At 42.0% G+C, this 12986-nt stretch overlaps 1 protein-coding gene across 1 annotated transcript in view; it reads left to right on the forward strand.

Moving 5' to 3' along the window:
* Nucleotides 1-2012: 2012 nt before the first annotated feature.
* Nucleotides 2013-12986, forward strand: part of DUPD1 (dual specificity phosphatase and pro isomerase domain containing 1) — a 15291-nt gene continuing 4317 nt past the window's right edge. Inside the window, exons 1-2 of the mRNA XM_010133210.1 lie at nt 2013-2202; nt 12006-12226. Of these exons, the coding sequence (XP_010131512.1) occupies nt 2018-2202; nt 12006-12226 (406 nt within the window). The 5' untranslated portion in view covers nt 2013-2017. The remainder of the gene's footprint in view (nt 2203-12005; nt 12227-12986) is intronic.

Below are 12986 nucleotides of genomic sequence, written 5' to 3' on the forward strand. Positions count from 1 at the left end.
TGATCAAACCCAGCTCTACCCCTTCTTGTTATGAGACTCCTAAGGAACTGGGAGGTTCAATTTTTCCTATCAAGGGGATGAGAAACAGGCCCAGCTGCTGCTCTGAGACATCAGGGAATCCAGCAGAAGTAACAAGGCAGACTCAGGGGAAATGGACCAGGCAAAAAAATCTGCAGCAGAAGGCTCACAACATGGAAACTTGTTTCAGAGGACAAGAGGGAAAGATGCTTAAGGTGCAACTTGCAACAGGGTAAATAGGAAGTCAGACATGTGGCCAGCCCTAAATTCTAGTTCCTCGAGGTTTGCTGCAGCATAAAGATCAGCTGCATGAATGGTCTAACTTCTGGCTGACAACTCGCAGAACAAAACGTGCTTTGACTTCAGAAAGGTGCAAATCTGCAAGAAAAAAAACAAAGGAGACATTACATATAACACCCATGTCCCTCACAATAACCCGTCTCCAACATTGTGCCTGGATCTGAGGTAAGTATTTGTCTGGTAGCGCGCAGAGTTTCCAGTGCTGTTAATGTGGACTGAAAAGCACTCACGTACACCTCTCACTTGCCAATCACTTCCTTGTTTCCTCTTCTTTACTGACAATACACAGATGCACTGTACCTTAGCTCTCCCCCTGAAAAATTTTCAAGTAATCAAATAATTAAAATATAATCTGAAAATCTCTCGAACTAAACACACCCAACACTGTATGTGTGGGAATACCAGCTGACTTCTCTGGCAGGACAGTGCAGTGCCACACCCCAGCTAAGCAGCATATCACTGGAGAAAAAGAAGACTCAGGGAAGACACCTCATGACTTTCTACAACTACCTGAAAGGAGGTTGTAGGGAGGTGGGGGTCAGTCTCTTCTCCCACGTAACAGGACGAGAGGAAACAGCCTCAATTTGTGCCAGAGGAGATTTAGGTTGGATAGTAGGAAAAATTTCTTTACAGAAAGGGTGGTCAACCATTGGAAGAGGCTGCCCAGGGAGATGGTGGTCAGTGCCCAGCTCCTAAGTAAGGCACAGCCTTGGGGAAGTGGGAGACCACCTAACTGGGCTGTTACTGTTGAGTCCACAGCTGAGGGAGGCAAACTCTACAGAGGAAAGCCTCAGATCAGGACAGCAGTTGAGGAAATCACAGGAAGCAGGAGACAATCTGGAGCTTCAAGAGATGTGTAAAGCTGACACCAAAGGATACAGCTCAAACGCATGGGACATTAAGGTTGTCAGTTCTGAGCAACACAACTCCAACAGCATGGCCAGGCAAAGGGTGGTTTTACTCCACTGCTCCCTTCTATATGTTCATCAGTGCTTCTTCCTACCCACCTGCATGTATGCATCTAGGTTAAAAAAATAAAGTAAAACTAAAAAGGAGTATTTGAGCTCATCCTGGCTGAAAAAGTATTTTGTCAATCAGTCAGAGATGCTGGCAAAAATATAAACTTTCATTCGTGCAAAAAGCCTATGAGGTTCAGTGTGCAGGGCTGCTTTAAGATCTTGATAAAGCAGAAGAGGAACACCCACCGTTCACCTGAATGGACACATTTAATCTCCCTGTGTTACTGAAAACACACAAAGGAGAAGCCTTTAGCAGATTCACAATTAATGATAAAGAAATATCTTAAATTTCACCTACTCAGTTTCCCTGGCTGCTTTAGATGCCCTGAATCAGGCTTCTAGTCCTTCCAAATTTTTACCAGTGGATTTTCCAGGAAAAAAATTCCTGGTGGAGACTGAACTTCAGTGATCACACACCTTTGGCTTTTGTTCCCATTGCCGGTGAGCTCATCCAGCAAAGTATACCTTGCCTAGTTCAGGGGAGAGAGAAATCGAGGTACAGTTCTGTGGCTGCTACAGACAGTAGCAGTCCAGTACCATGCCCAGCCCAATCACACCTGGCCAGTGCTGCTCCCAGCATTCCACAACTGGAGCAGAAGTTGCTTGCTTTGTGCTTCCTCAGGTTAACATTCTGTTTTGGTTGCATTCCAGTTTCTTGAACACCTTGAGCACACCAATCCATGGACAAGATGTCATCAGCAGGTTTGAAAGCTGGGAAGAAAAACCCATACACAGCAACCAAAGTACATCCTGATGAGGATTACTGTACCCCGGGTGCATTTGAACTGGAGCGACTCCTTTGGAAAGGATGCCCAAAGTACACTCATGTCAACGAAGTGTGGCCCAACCTCTACATAGGAGATGAGTAAGTACACATAGTACTTCTCTACATAGCAGATGAGTAAGTGTACATAGCACATCTCTTCTACATAGGAGATGGTTAAGCCGCACTAAGAACAGCTCAGAACACAGCAAGGTATTTCTTTCCTCCTACCACCCATTCATCAGTATTTAGCGGTGATGTGATGAGCTACTAACAGATGACAGAGTTCAACAGAGCAATCAGGGCCTACAGATATAGGTACTCAGCGTAGGCATGCAGAACTGGTTGCTGTTGCTTCAAGGAAGTGGTGGGTAAGTGCAGCAGGGTCTCCTGTTAAAGACTGAGTAAGAGGAGCAGTTGTGGCACCAGCGTAGGCTGCAGAGGTCAAAGCTAGTCATGATCTATTTTTAAATGGCTCATTTCAAGGAGTAGTTTGTCATTTATCTCTAAGTCAAAGTCCTTCCACAGTTACACTGACAGAGAAGAGTACGGCCTAGATGTGTTGGACCACAGCTTAGGTTGGTTTAAGCCTAAAATGTAATTCTTGAAAAGTGACTGAAGAGACAGCTCAACCCGCAGTGGTATTTCTGCATTTCCAAGCCTGTGCTTGTGTACATGGAAAACTCTGCATTTCTAAACTGCTCAAGAGATTAAACCAAACAGAACCCTGCAGAAGGCAAAGCTGCAGAGATTGTCTCACTGATCAGACCAAGTGTGATCTGGAAAAAACCCAAACCCACAAAACAGACTTAGCTCTGCTGAGCACAGGACTAAACTAGAAACAGCCTGTTCTGACAAGCAGAGGCGACTGCTGCAGCAGGGAAACATGCCATTGGAAACTCCCCCACCCCAAACCCTGAGCATTTTCTTACCCCTCAGGCGTTACTGGTCCACTTCCCACTTTCCTCTACATCCTGCACTAACATGACATTTATTTTACATCATCACTGTAAGGCACAAGCAGGAGCCCCACTGGCTCCAGAGTTCTCAGTAATTTTTTAAAATGCCCTAAAATTCATCTGTTGCCAGCTTATAAAAGAGGAAAGATATATAGCCTTGGAAGTTACAAGACTCCTAATATCATCGACCAATTACTGCCGTGGCGCCAGAGGCAACAGAAAGACACACTGGAGTTCTGGGCTTTAACCAAGCCAGGGCTCCCACTTTCAGAGACAGAAAAATAAAATATTTTAAGCCATAGGAAAAGACTGGCCAAATGACTCAGGAACAAAGGAAAAGGGGCTTGAGTTGTTCTCTCCCCAGCCTACACTGCCCCTCTTGTTAGGTATTTCTAACTCAAGATTCAGTGTAAAGGACAGCCTCTTCCAGCACTTACTTGTTCAGAATCACCAGCAGAATTATTCTGAAGGAAGCGATTAGAAGAATTTCTCTTTTATCTCTGTGATGAAGCTACAGCTCTGCCCTCTAAGCAAAGGAATCCCAGGAGACAACAGGTCTTTGGACAGGCAGTCTCTAAGCCCAGGACACCAGCCACTGACTCTTTCCTCTAATTATTCTTGGAAGAGTGGCTTGTTACACCTTGCAGTTTACTGAGTGCCTGGAAGTGCAACTCTGGATACACCACACACCTGCACCCAGTACAAACTAACCAGAGGAATAGAAAAACAAGCTTCTTGAGAGGTACTCAGAGCTACACCCAAGTCAGGAGGGAAAGCAATGGTGCTTCAAGGGGAAACAAGTCCCCCACATGACTCGGACAAGAGAATGAGAAAGCCAATGGAGAAGGATAAAGAAGAAAAGAGCAGGTGGGGGGTGAACAGAAGTAAAACTTCACCAGAAACAGTCATTCCCTGAAAGAGAACAACTACTGTCAGCTGTAAGAAGGCAAACCTGACACCCAGTAGCAGAAAATCTGAGATGAAAACTGGTCTGCAGGCAAGATGCAGCTTTCATTACCAGAACTAAAACTTCATTTGAAGCGGGCGAAGTCCAGGGACCTCTATATTTTCCCTCATCCAGCTCCACATCTTACTTCTGACCAACAGCTTCCCCCTTCAGTGTGGCACGGTTTTTGCATTGTTTTATTTTAAGATCTTGCTGTAGCACTGGTCGCCAAAGAGCTGCCATGGAGACGTGAACAGATGTTGGGTGTATTTGCATTCTTAGCCATGCTAAATTAAGGTTGATCTTGAAAGTATTTAGTGGAGTTCATCAACAAAATCAAGTGAACACACACATGCAGAGTTTATCTCCAGAGCCTCTGCATCTGTGCTTCATTCCTGTCTCCTGCACTTACAAGGTTAACAGGACTTGAGACTGCTTATGGAAATGCTAATTAATTACCCTGACTACGTAACCACATCTTCCTTTTAATGCAATACAGGCTATCAAGGAGCCCTGTGAGGCCACTCAATCCTTTTGTTACAAGGCTTCACTGCAGATGTTGCCCAGAGGCAATGAAATCTCCATGAGCCTGTCAGCCCCAGAATAATCAAAGCCTCAAAATATAACATGCTGTGTTCAGCTCCAATTGAAATTTTCCTCCAGCAAGTTCCAAGGACTTTTAAAGACCAGACACTGGAACTTGTAGGAGACAGCCCAGTGATAGGAATAAAACAAGCTTTGCCAAGATTTTGATTCATCTGCTACCAGGATTAGTGCTTGCATGTATCCTCCTCACATCCAGAAGCCTTCTAAAGGGATAGAAAGCAGCTTTGTCTTGCTCCTTTCTTTAACTGGTCACCAGGTTACTTGCACAGGCACTTTCAATGGGTTGATCCCAAGCCTGCTTAGTTCACTGCAGTCACACGGAAAATCTGCCAGTTATGCAGCTTGTGGTTTCGTCTTGCTGCTCTTCAGTGATTGCCTTATTACCTGAGATGATTTTCATGATTCCACATTTGTGAATTTCAAAGAATATTTTAGCTGAAGACAAAGGCCTCCCAAGATTTTATTTTCCCCTTAACCACCCTCTAGCTGTCATTAGGATTTTAAGCCTAATCACAATTTCAAGTCTTTGTTCTCAAACTACTCCCAGAGGAAGAGAAGTCTTCTGGAGTCTAATTTGTTACAGGTTAAATATGATAAATCATTTTCTGGATATGCAGCTGCACTGAGCTTTCACTTCCAGAATACTATGGTCTATGCTTGACCCAGCAGAGCCACAGGGCTTATGGTCTTGAGAACTAACAAAGGTAAGGTTCAACAAGACACATGAGTAACCTACGGACTGGAGAGTACGCTAATTAATTATGCTTTACTAAATCATGTTCTCTCCCCTTCTCTTTCCTCCAGAAAAACAATACAGTATGACTTTCCAAGTGACTAAGTAGAAAGATAATTTATACTGATGTAGAAGAAAATAGATGGGACTCACTCAGGGTAGCAAATAGTTAGCATTATGAACTCCTAGGATCTACACCAGTATTAACGATACAAAAATACGAGTGTGTGCAGATTCAGATTATAACACTCTTGAGGATTTAGTTTCAACTCTTAGTATGAGAATCTGCCAATTGTAATAGCAGTTTAACAATCCAGAAAATCAGCTCTGTAACACCGGACCATAAACCTCCTAAAGCAGCAACGGTTTCCAAGACAAGTAACACTACCCACACAACATCATCTCCGTCTATAGGTGACTTCTAACACTTAGTGAGTCACTTAAGACCAGGAACTGACTGACTGCATGACATATGCTTGATGCCTTTCCTATATAGAAACCAGAGACATATTTTCTGTATCTAGGCTGTATCACTTACAAAACCAATGTCCACCGTTTCGCACTACAGAATACTACTGAGGCTCTTTCTACCACATATTACGAGGCTCCTGTTCAGTACTTTCAGTGTTACCTAAAAACTTTTCTAATTCGCACTGAACAGGAGGTATCCACAGAAACAGAGCAACAGCTCAGAAGGAAGAGGGGATACAATGCTACAGTATCTCTAGATTCCCTCAGTGCTGGAGCTACCAAAGGAAATTGGGTCAGTATTATTGGAAATTCTCAACATCTCTCCTCACGAGGGAGAACTGCCAGATTTTCTTAAGAAAGTGTCAGTATTGCCTATATTCAGGAAGCTTCTTTCTGACACTGACCATCTGGTACATTACCATCCTGCATCAAGCTTTCCTTCAGCATCTAAGAAAATGCAAAAGTTTGAGAGAGACGATTTTTGTTCTAGTAACATGTTGCCTCAGATTTCCTTGTATTTTGTCAATCTGGGTCACGTCAATCTGTGGCTTCAACAGTCTATACTGAAACATATTTGCATTGCTCAGCCGTCACGTGAAGCTTAAGAGACTTGGTGCTACTTAGAGCTTATAAGCATTGTTGTCTAGTTGACCAGTACCAGCTACAACATGCCAACTTACCCATGGAGGGAGCTGCTCTGCCCACATCCTCACAAGGTGTTTTGGAGGATTACTTTCCTTCCTTCAGATGCACCTGGGTTTTCACCATGAGCTGCCTTCGCTTCACTTTGTTAGCAGCTTTCCATACACTTGATATGGAGGTGCAGGCTGCAGTGCCTGCAAGTTGTTTTTGCCTCTCTTCCAATTCCACTGGCTTGGGCATCTTCCTGATGAAAGCATCTGGGACTAAAGCTTGTTGTAACAGTATTTTTGAAGAGAGAGAAGAGATTTGGTACACTAGAGACAGCAACTTGAAAGGAAGGATTTTCTTTCACGTTATAACTACTTACATTTTGGCTTCCAGAAGAAGGTAGAGACTGCTGCAGGACTTGCTTTCAATCCTATGAATCTTAACTTTAAAACCGACAGCCGGCACAGTTAAAGTCTTGGACAAGCCCTTTACTTGCCCTTGCAGAACCCAAGAGATGTAAACCGTCTTTTGGGAACCATCTGAAAATGGATGACATTGTTGTTTGGGTCAGTTCTCCCTCTTGGTGATAGTTTGTTATTAGCAGTATATCCCTATATGAAAGTGATTTTATCTCCAGTTTTTACCATTTACATGGCATTCCCATAGCAAAGTACTCCCCCTTGCCTCAGAACTTTAAAAACATGTTTATGAGTCCATCTGTCTTACCGTAAATGCAGGGTCTGATTCAGCAAAGCACTGAGTTTTTGTTTAACATGCTTTGCTATAGAGAGAAGGACTTCTGGGTATGCTTAACTTTTAACATATGTTTGCATGCTCTGAACTAAAGAGCTGATGAATTTTTACAGAGGACCAATCTGCCCAGTTCATCTCTTACTAAACTAAATTATACTGAAATTTTCACTGTTATCTCCCAGTGCCATACTTCACCTTCTCTGCATAGGAACACATTCAAGGCAGACATTGGAGACCACTGCTGCACCATGTAAAAGGAAATCAAGTGCTAATAGCACAGATGGTGGAGATACACAAAACGAAAACAATTGCAAGAGTAGTCAAATGCTTATGGCTTCACCAGCCCTAGCATTTGTAGCAAACTTTTCTTTACAATGGCTACCAAAAATTCAAACATAATCACAAAACCTGAAATATTAATTGCCATTTATCAGGAAAGAGCTACACTGAAAGAGGGAAAATGAGAAACATTGTTAGCTAGACTATTAAACTTTGGTAGTGAGCCAACTGCAAGTGAAAAAAAAAATCTGTGTCATTTCTAGCTGAAAGTGAATTAAAAATAGAGTTATAAATACTCCAATAAGGTATATGATTCATATACCCAAGTGATCCTATGCTATTAGTCACCTCAACCAATCACACATTTGCAGATATTTATGCTTGATTTATTCCTTCCTTTCACCTAAAATACTGATGCTTCAGGCATGGTAAAAACTGCAAGGAACACCAAAAGCATTCCCCCCCTCATTGGGATGCAACCAGCAGTATCATGCATGATGAAACCCACACACACAAATTAGTCTCTGATTAAATAAACAGATAATGAAGGATGCATTCCACAATGGCATCTACGCTGCAGACTCAGCTGAGGTTGGAAAGCAAGCCAGTCCTTCATGAAGCCAGAGTTCACTCATGGCTAAAGCCAGCCCAAGCAAACGCTCAAGGAGCGCAGTAACATTTCCATTTACAAGCATAAGGAGGTCCCCTATGGGGGCTTAACAAGCCTGTTTCTTGCTCTCTCTTAACTGGCAACCAACACGCTGCAGACACAGCATGACCTCCGGTTTAACTGCCTGTATTATGGCAGTGTCAGAGTCTCAGCACAGGTTGTCCCTGACCAATAGTATTTATGATCAATGGGCAAGATAAAAAGACAGCTGATGAGAGTGAAAAAGCAGGCAAACTGAGGTTAGTATGACCAGTGGTGGTCCTTGTGACTGGGCTGTTTGCCTAGCTTTGGGGGAAAGGTTTTACAAGGAAAAAAAAAGGCAAAATTTTTGAAAGAACAGTTGAGATATCTTTTGTGAAAACATAATTATCAAATGTGACACTGGGGGGATGGATGGAGATACAGGAGGAGTAAAAATACTTCCTAATCTCCATATCGAGCTTGAAACCAAGCACTCTTGCTCCTGAAAAAGAGTCACCTCAGCTTTCAAAAGATGCAGATTCTAAAGCCCAAGGCAGGCAACTTGCAGTCTTGTGAACACTTCTTTTGTACTGCAAAATAACTGTTTTGTTTGTGTACAGATCTGAGGAAAATTAGGAAAAAATTTCCACAGATAATATTGTCCAGAAGAACAGCGGGTGACATCCTCTTCACACATTACACACAATAGCTCAGCCTGTAGACGCACAAGTCACATACCACAGGACCTATATCGACCCTGCTCCACTTAGCCAGGGCAAACGTTTAGGTCTTGGTTCAACCAAGAGGCTCTACAACACTCCCACACAACACAGTGTGTATCTATTCCAGTGGAAACATGGAGATCTTAAAAGATCTGAGTGCTCAACAATGAGCACTGATTTTATGGAAGTTTTCTAGATTAGCATCATCAGTAGAAAGAATAAAATGCGCGTTCATATTATAGAGAAAAATATCATACTGGCCAAGGTTACATTCAGTCCAAAAGGATATTGCTGAATCAGTTTACATATCAAGCACGACTTAAACAGATGACATTTTGAAATCAGCGTACCGCAAGCACTGAGGAAAAGAGATTATAAATTCGTCCCTGCCAAAACCAGTGGAGGAGATAACCTCCAAGTATTCAAGTATTTCCTTGGTACGCTTATAATTGACTTAAAAAGGAGGGAAAAATAAAAAGGAATTTTTTAGTTACATCTGAGCATTTACAATGGGCTTTTTGCAACAGCGTACAAGGTCAATCCACTGCTGCTTCTGATTCCATCTCCAGCCCAAGCCAAGTGGGAGCTATCAGTAACAATGTGCATATTCCCAAACTCCAACAGACCAAGGCCAAAACAACGGCTAATGCAAACTGTGATGCAAAATGAACACCTAACTGCCTTGCCATTACTTAAAAGGAGGAGGATTAATTCCATCCTGGGCCCCAAATTCACAGTATGCGCCTAGAGGCAAGACCAGGAGGTGGATGGAGTTCTCAGGATCTTGGCCAGGCTGAGCCTACTGCTTTATGTAGCTAGTGAAGGATAATACCCTTTCTTTCTGAACACATATTCAAAAATATTAAAACACGTGGGTCCCTGAACACTTAAAAATGAGATCCTAAGACACAGAAGACCGTGGGACTGTCAGAAACAAACACATTAGTTGCACCCACTGTATGAAAAGGCGACGTCCTGAGAACCTAATCAAGGAAAGCGTAAAATAGGATCTTAGATGAATGTTAAGAGCCAAATGTCAAGGATTATCATGTGACCTATTGTTTGACATTGTCCTTGTTCAGAACAACTTCATCATTTAATTCAAATGCTATTTGTAAGCCTGTGCAGCGCCTGTGGAAGCTGAAGTTTGGTAGTAAAGACAGTTCATCTAAGACTTTGTTTTTCCACTGAGCCTAACTAACTACACTGCAGTCCCACTAACTATTCAGCACATAGATCTCTGCTTGCAGGGGTTCTAGTTGAGCACAGATCTCTGACCTGAAACCACCAGTTTTTCACAGTTGTTCGACACATTGGTGAATGGAAAACGTATTTTCTCTATCCCAGCAACAGGGAGGCAAAAATTAATTTGAAAGCAGAATCTGTAGTTCACCTCAAGTACATGAAAATCAAGAGAAGTAGTTATTCACTGCACCTTTACTCTTCATCCAGGACATTCCACCTGTTTTTTAAGGACTGGCCAACTCTACAGCCCAGAACCAAAGTGCCTTTGCTGGCAAAGTGTATAGAGCATATGCACCTGAAGAGAATCCTAAGGCACAAATCTAAAAGGAGGGAGAAAGAGAAAAGTCTTTCCAGGTCAATCCCTGCAACACAAAGACAAAGGGAAGCATTATTTAAAAATAATGTGGTGAAAGTGACAACTCACAGCACTAGCAAGTTGCTGCTGCTTCTCTGTCCTCTGAAGTCTACTGACTTTAGGCAGGCAACACCACACTAATTGGAGTTTTTATTTACTTTTTAAATCATCATATAGGGGACTTATGACATTATTTCATGGCAAAAATGCTAGTAGGGTCAAGACATTACTATTCTTGTCCGGAAAGGAATAGCTACTCAGAACAGCCAATTATCATGAGCTTAATTTAATTTAAGAGAGAGCATAGGCAACACCTTCAGTATCCATATCCCAGTTAAATGCTCTAGTCACTAGGTTCTTGACTGCTCAGAGGGGAATTTTGACTTTGACAGAGGCTGGGAAGGTGGAGACGACTTCAAGCTACTCTGAGCTGTCACCACTAGACTTATGAAACACAACAACAGGTAGCCCACCACAATGCTCTGTGTAACAGCAACTACATTTGCACACTGAAATGTTCAGGAAACATTCACTGAGTCATGTACATTTGGTTGGAAAAAGCTGTTTCACATCATGCACTAATTCATTTATGGCAGCAGTAATGTGAAAATATATTAAGAGAATAAAGCCCATGCAATTTTTTGTAAAAAGCTCAGTAGTCTTCCTAGGCACTAATAAAACTTGACAGCTTTTCCAGAACAAAACTTTCCAAAACTAAAAGCTTTTGGTAATGCATCAAGAAAGTTTTTACATGCCTGTCCATAAACTCTGTAGTTTTCGAAGTATTTCAGGCCGCTGGCAAGCACTCAGAGTGGGTATTGGGCACATTAAAGATCTGGGACTTCCTCTCCTATCTGATTTCCCTCATCCAAGGAAATAGAGGACAAGAATAAATTAGAATATTTGGCTAAATATATGACTTTCAGCTTTCACTGAAGGCTGATACCAATTTACGTATCTTTTTGTAAAAAAATGCTTTTTGCTTTAGACCTCTGGTTTGACCAAACATGACAGTAAGAGGAAGCCTGATAGGGAGTTGTGACCACAGAAGGGTGGGGGGGTTAAAATTATTATTTTTTAAAAACAGAAATGGAGGAAAAACTCTGTAACTTATTTTCAGGACAAAGAGCTTCTTTTTGAATTCCAGATGATCTTACTACTCACATATCACTGACTTTTATTAGTTCTGCAATATCAATTGATGGCACAGAAGGGGAAAGCAGAATTCATGGGTTCTATTTCAAGTTCTGCCACTGATTTGCTTTTAAGACTTTAAATAATTCATTCAATTTCTTTCTGTATCTCAAGCTTCTTTTTGTACCAGATGGATAGAAGCCAGTATTGCCTACATTACAAAGGTGCCAGGAAAATAAATTAATCTTCAAGGTGCTCTAAGGACCTGGGAGATGTAGTTACAAAATCCAGAAGGATCATTCACTCTAAACGACAGTATCTTAAGACCTGGTAAATGTTAGTTTCACTAACATTTGGAACATGCCAAACTAGAGATTTTTTTTTTCCCTGGCTTGCTGGCTAAGAAATTCTTTACTTACATGACAGCTCTTGTTTTAACAGGAAAACTGCGTTAGATCGCTACAGCCTTGAGAAGGCAGGCTTCACCCACATCCTCAACGCAGCCCATGGTCAGCGGAATGTGAATACAGGACCAGAATACTATAATGACATGACTGTGGAGTACCATGGAGTGGAAGCAGATGATCTTCCCACTTTCAAGCTCAGCCAGTTCTTTTATTCAGCTTCTAAATTCATTGATAATGCGCTTCAGGATGAAAGAAGTAAGGAGGGTGCTGAAAATGGTTAAAACCAGTATAGTATTTACTCCATCTGATTATAAGCATAGTTCCACAGCATTCAACCTTGTGAGGATGAAACAAGTCCAATACAGTTTAACAGAGAATATGAAACTAATAGCAAAGAACTAGTTTAAGAAAAAGCAGTGATGTAACCAGAACCTTTGTCACTGCAGAACTAACAGCCCAAGAGCCCCTTACCAAGCACTTTTATCAAAGGCCCTATCATGGCTTGCATTAAGTTCTTCTGTCTGACAGAGTGGTTTTTTTAATGATTTTGACTCCTTAACACATACATCAGAGATAATCGGACATTGCATAGGTCCCATGAATTAGCTGTCTTTTCCTCAAACCAGTCTCTATTAAGAAAGCTTTAATGAATATTGGTTGCATAGCAGTGGGAGTGAAACACCAGTGCTCTGCAGAGATTCCAGGCTGTCACTCCACAGCTTCATGCCCTGCAGCATTAGATTCACTCTACAAAAACAAACCCCACCTTCCTACCTGGCCACCAGATTACCCCAAGCTGTAACAGATTTCTCTCTCTGCCATCTTCCAAGCAGCAGAGATCTAGAAACATTTCATTAAATCCTTTGTAATTTCTCAGGTTGATTACTACAATTCATTATATGCTGACCTCCAGCAGTCTATCAGGAAGCTTACCACTGATGTGAAATGCTATACTCTAGGTCTCCCACTCCTTCCCCCACATGCTTTTTTTTTTTTTTTTTCCCCAATCTCTACA

This window comes from Buceros rhinoceros, unplaced genomic scaffold, assembly GCF_000710305.1.
Source record: "Buceros rhinoceros silvestris isolate BGI_N320 unplaced genomic scaffold, ASM71030v1 scaffold4003, whole genome shotgun sequence".
Classification (NCBI taxonomy): Eukaryota; Metazoa; Chordata; class Aves; order Bucerotiformes; family Bucerotidae; genus Buceros; species Buceros rhinoceros.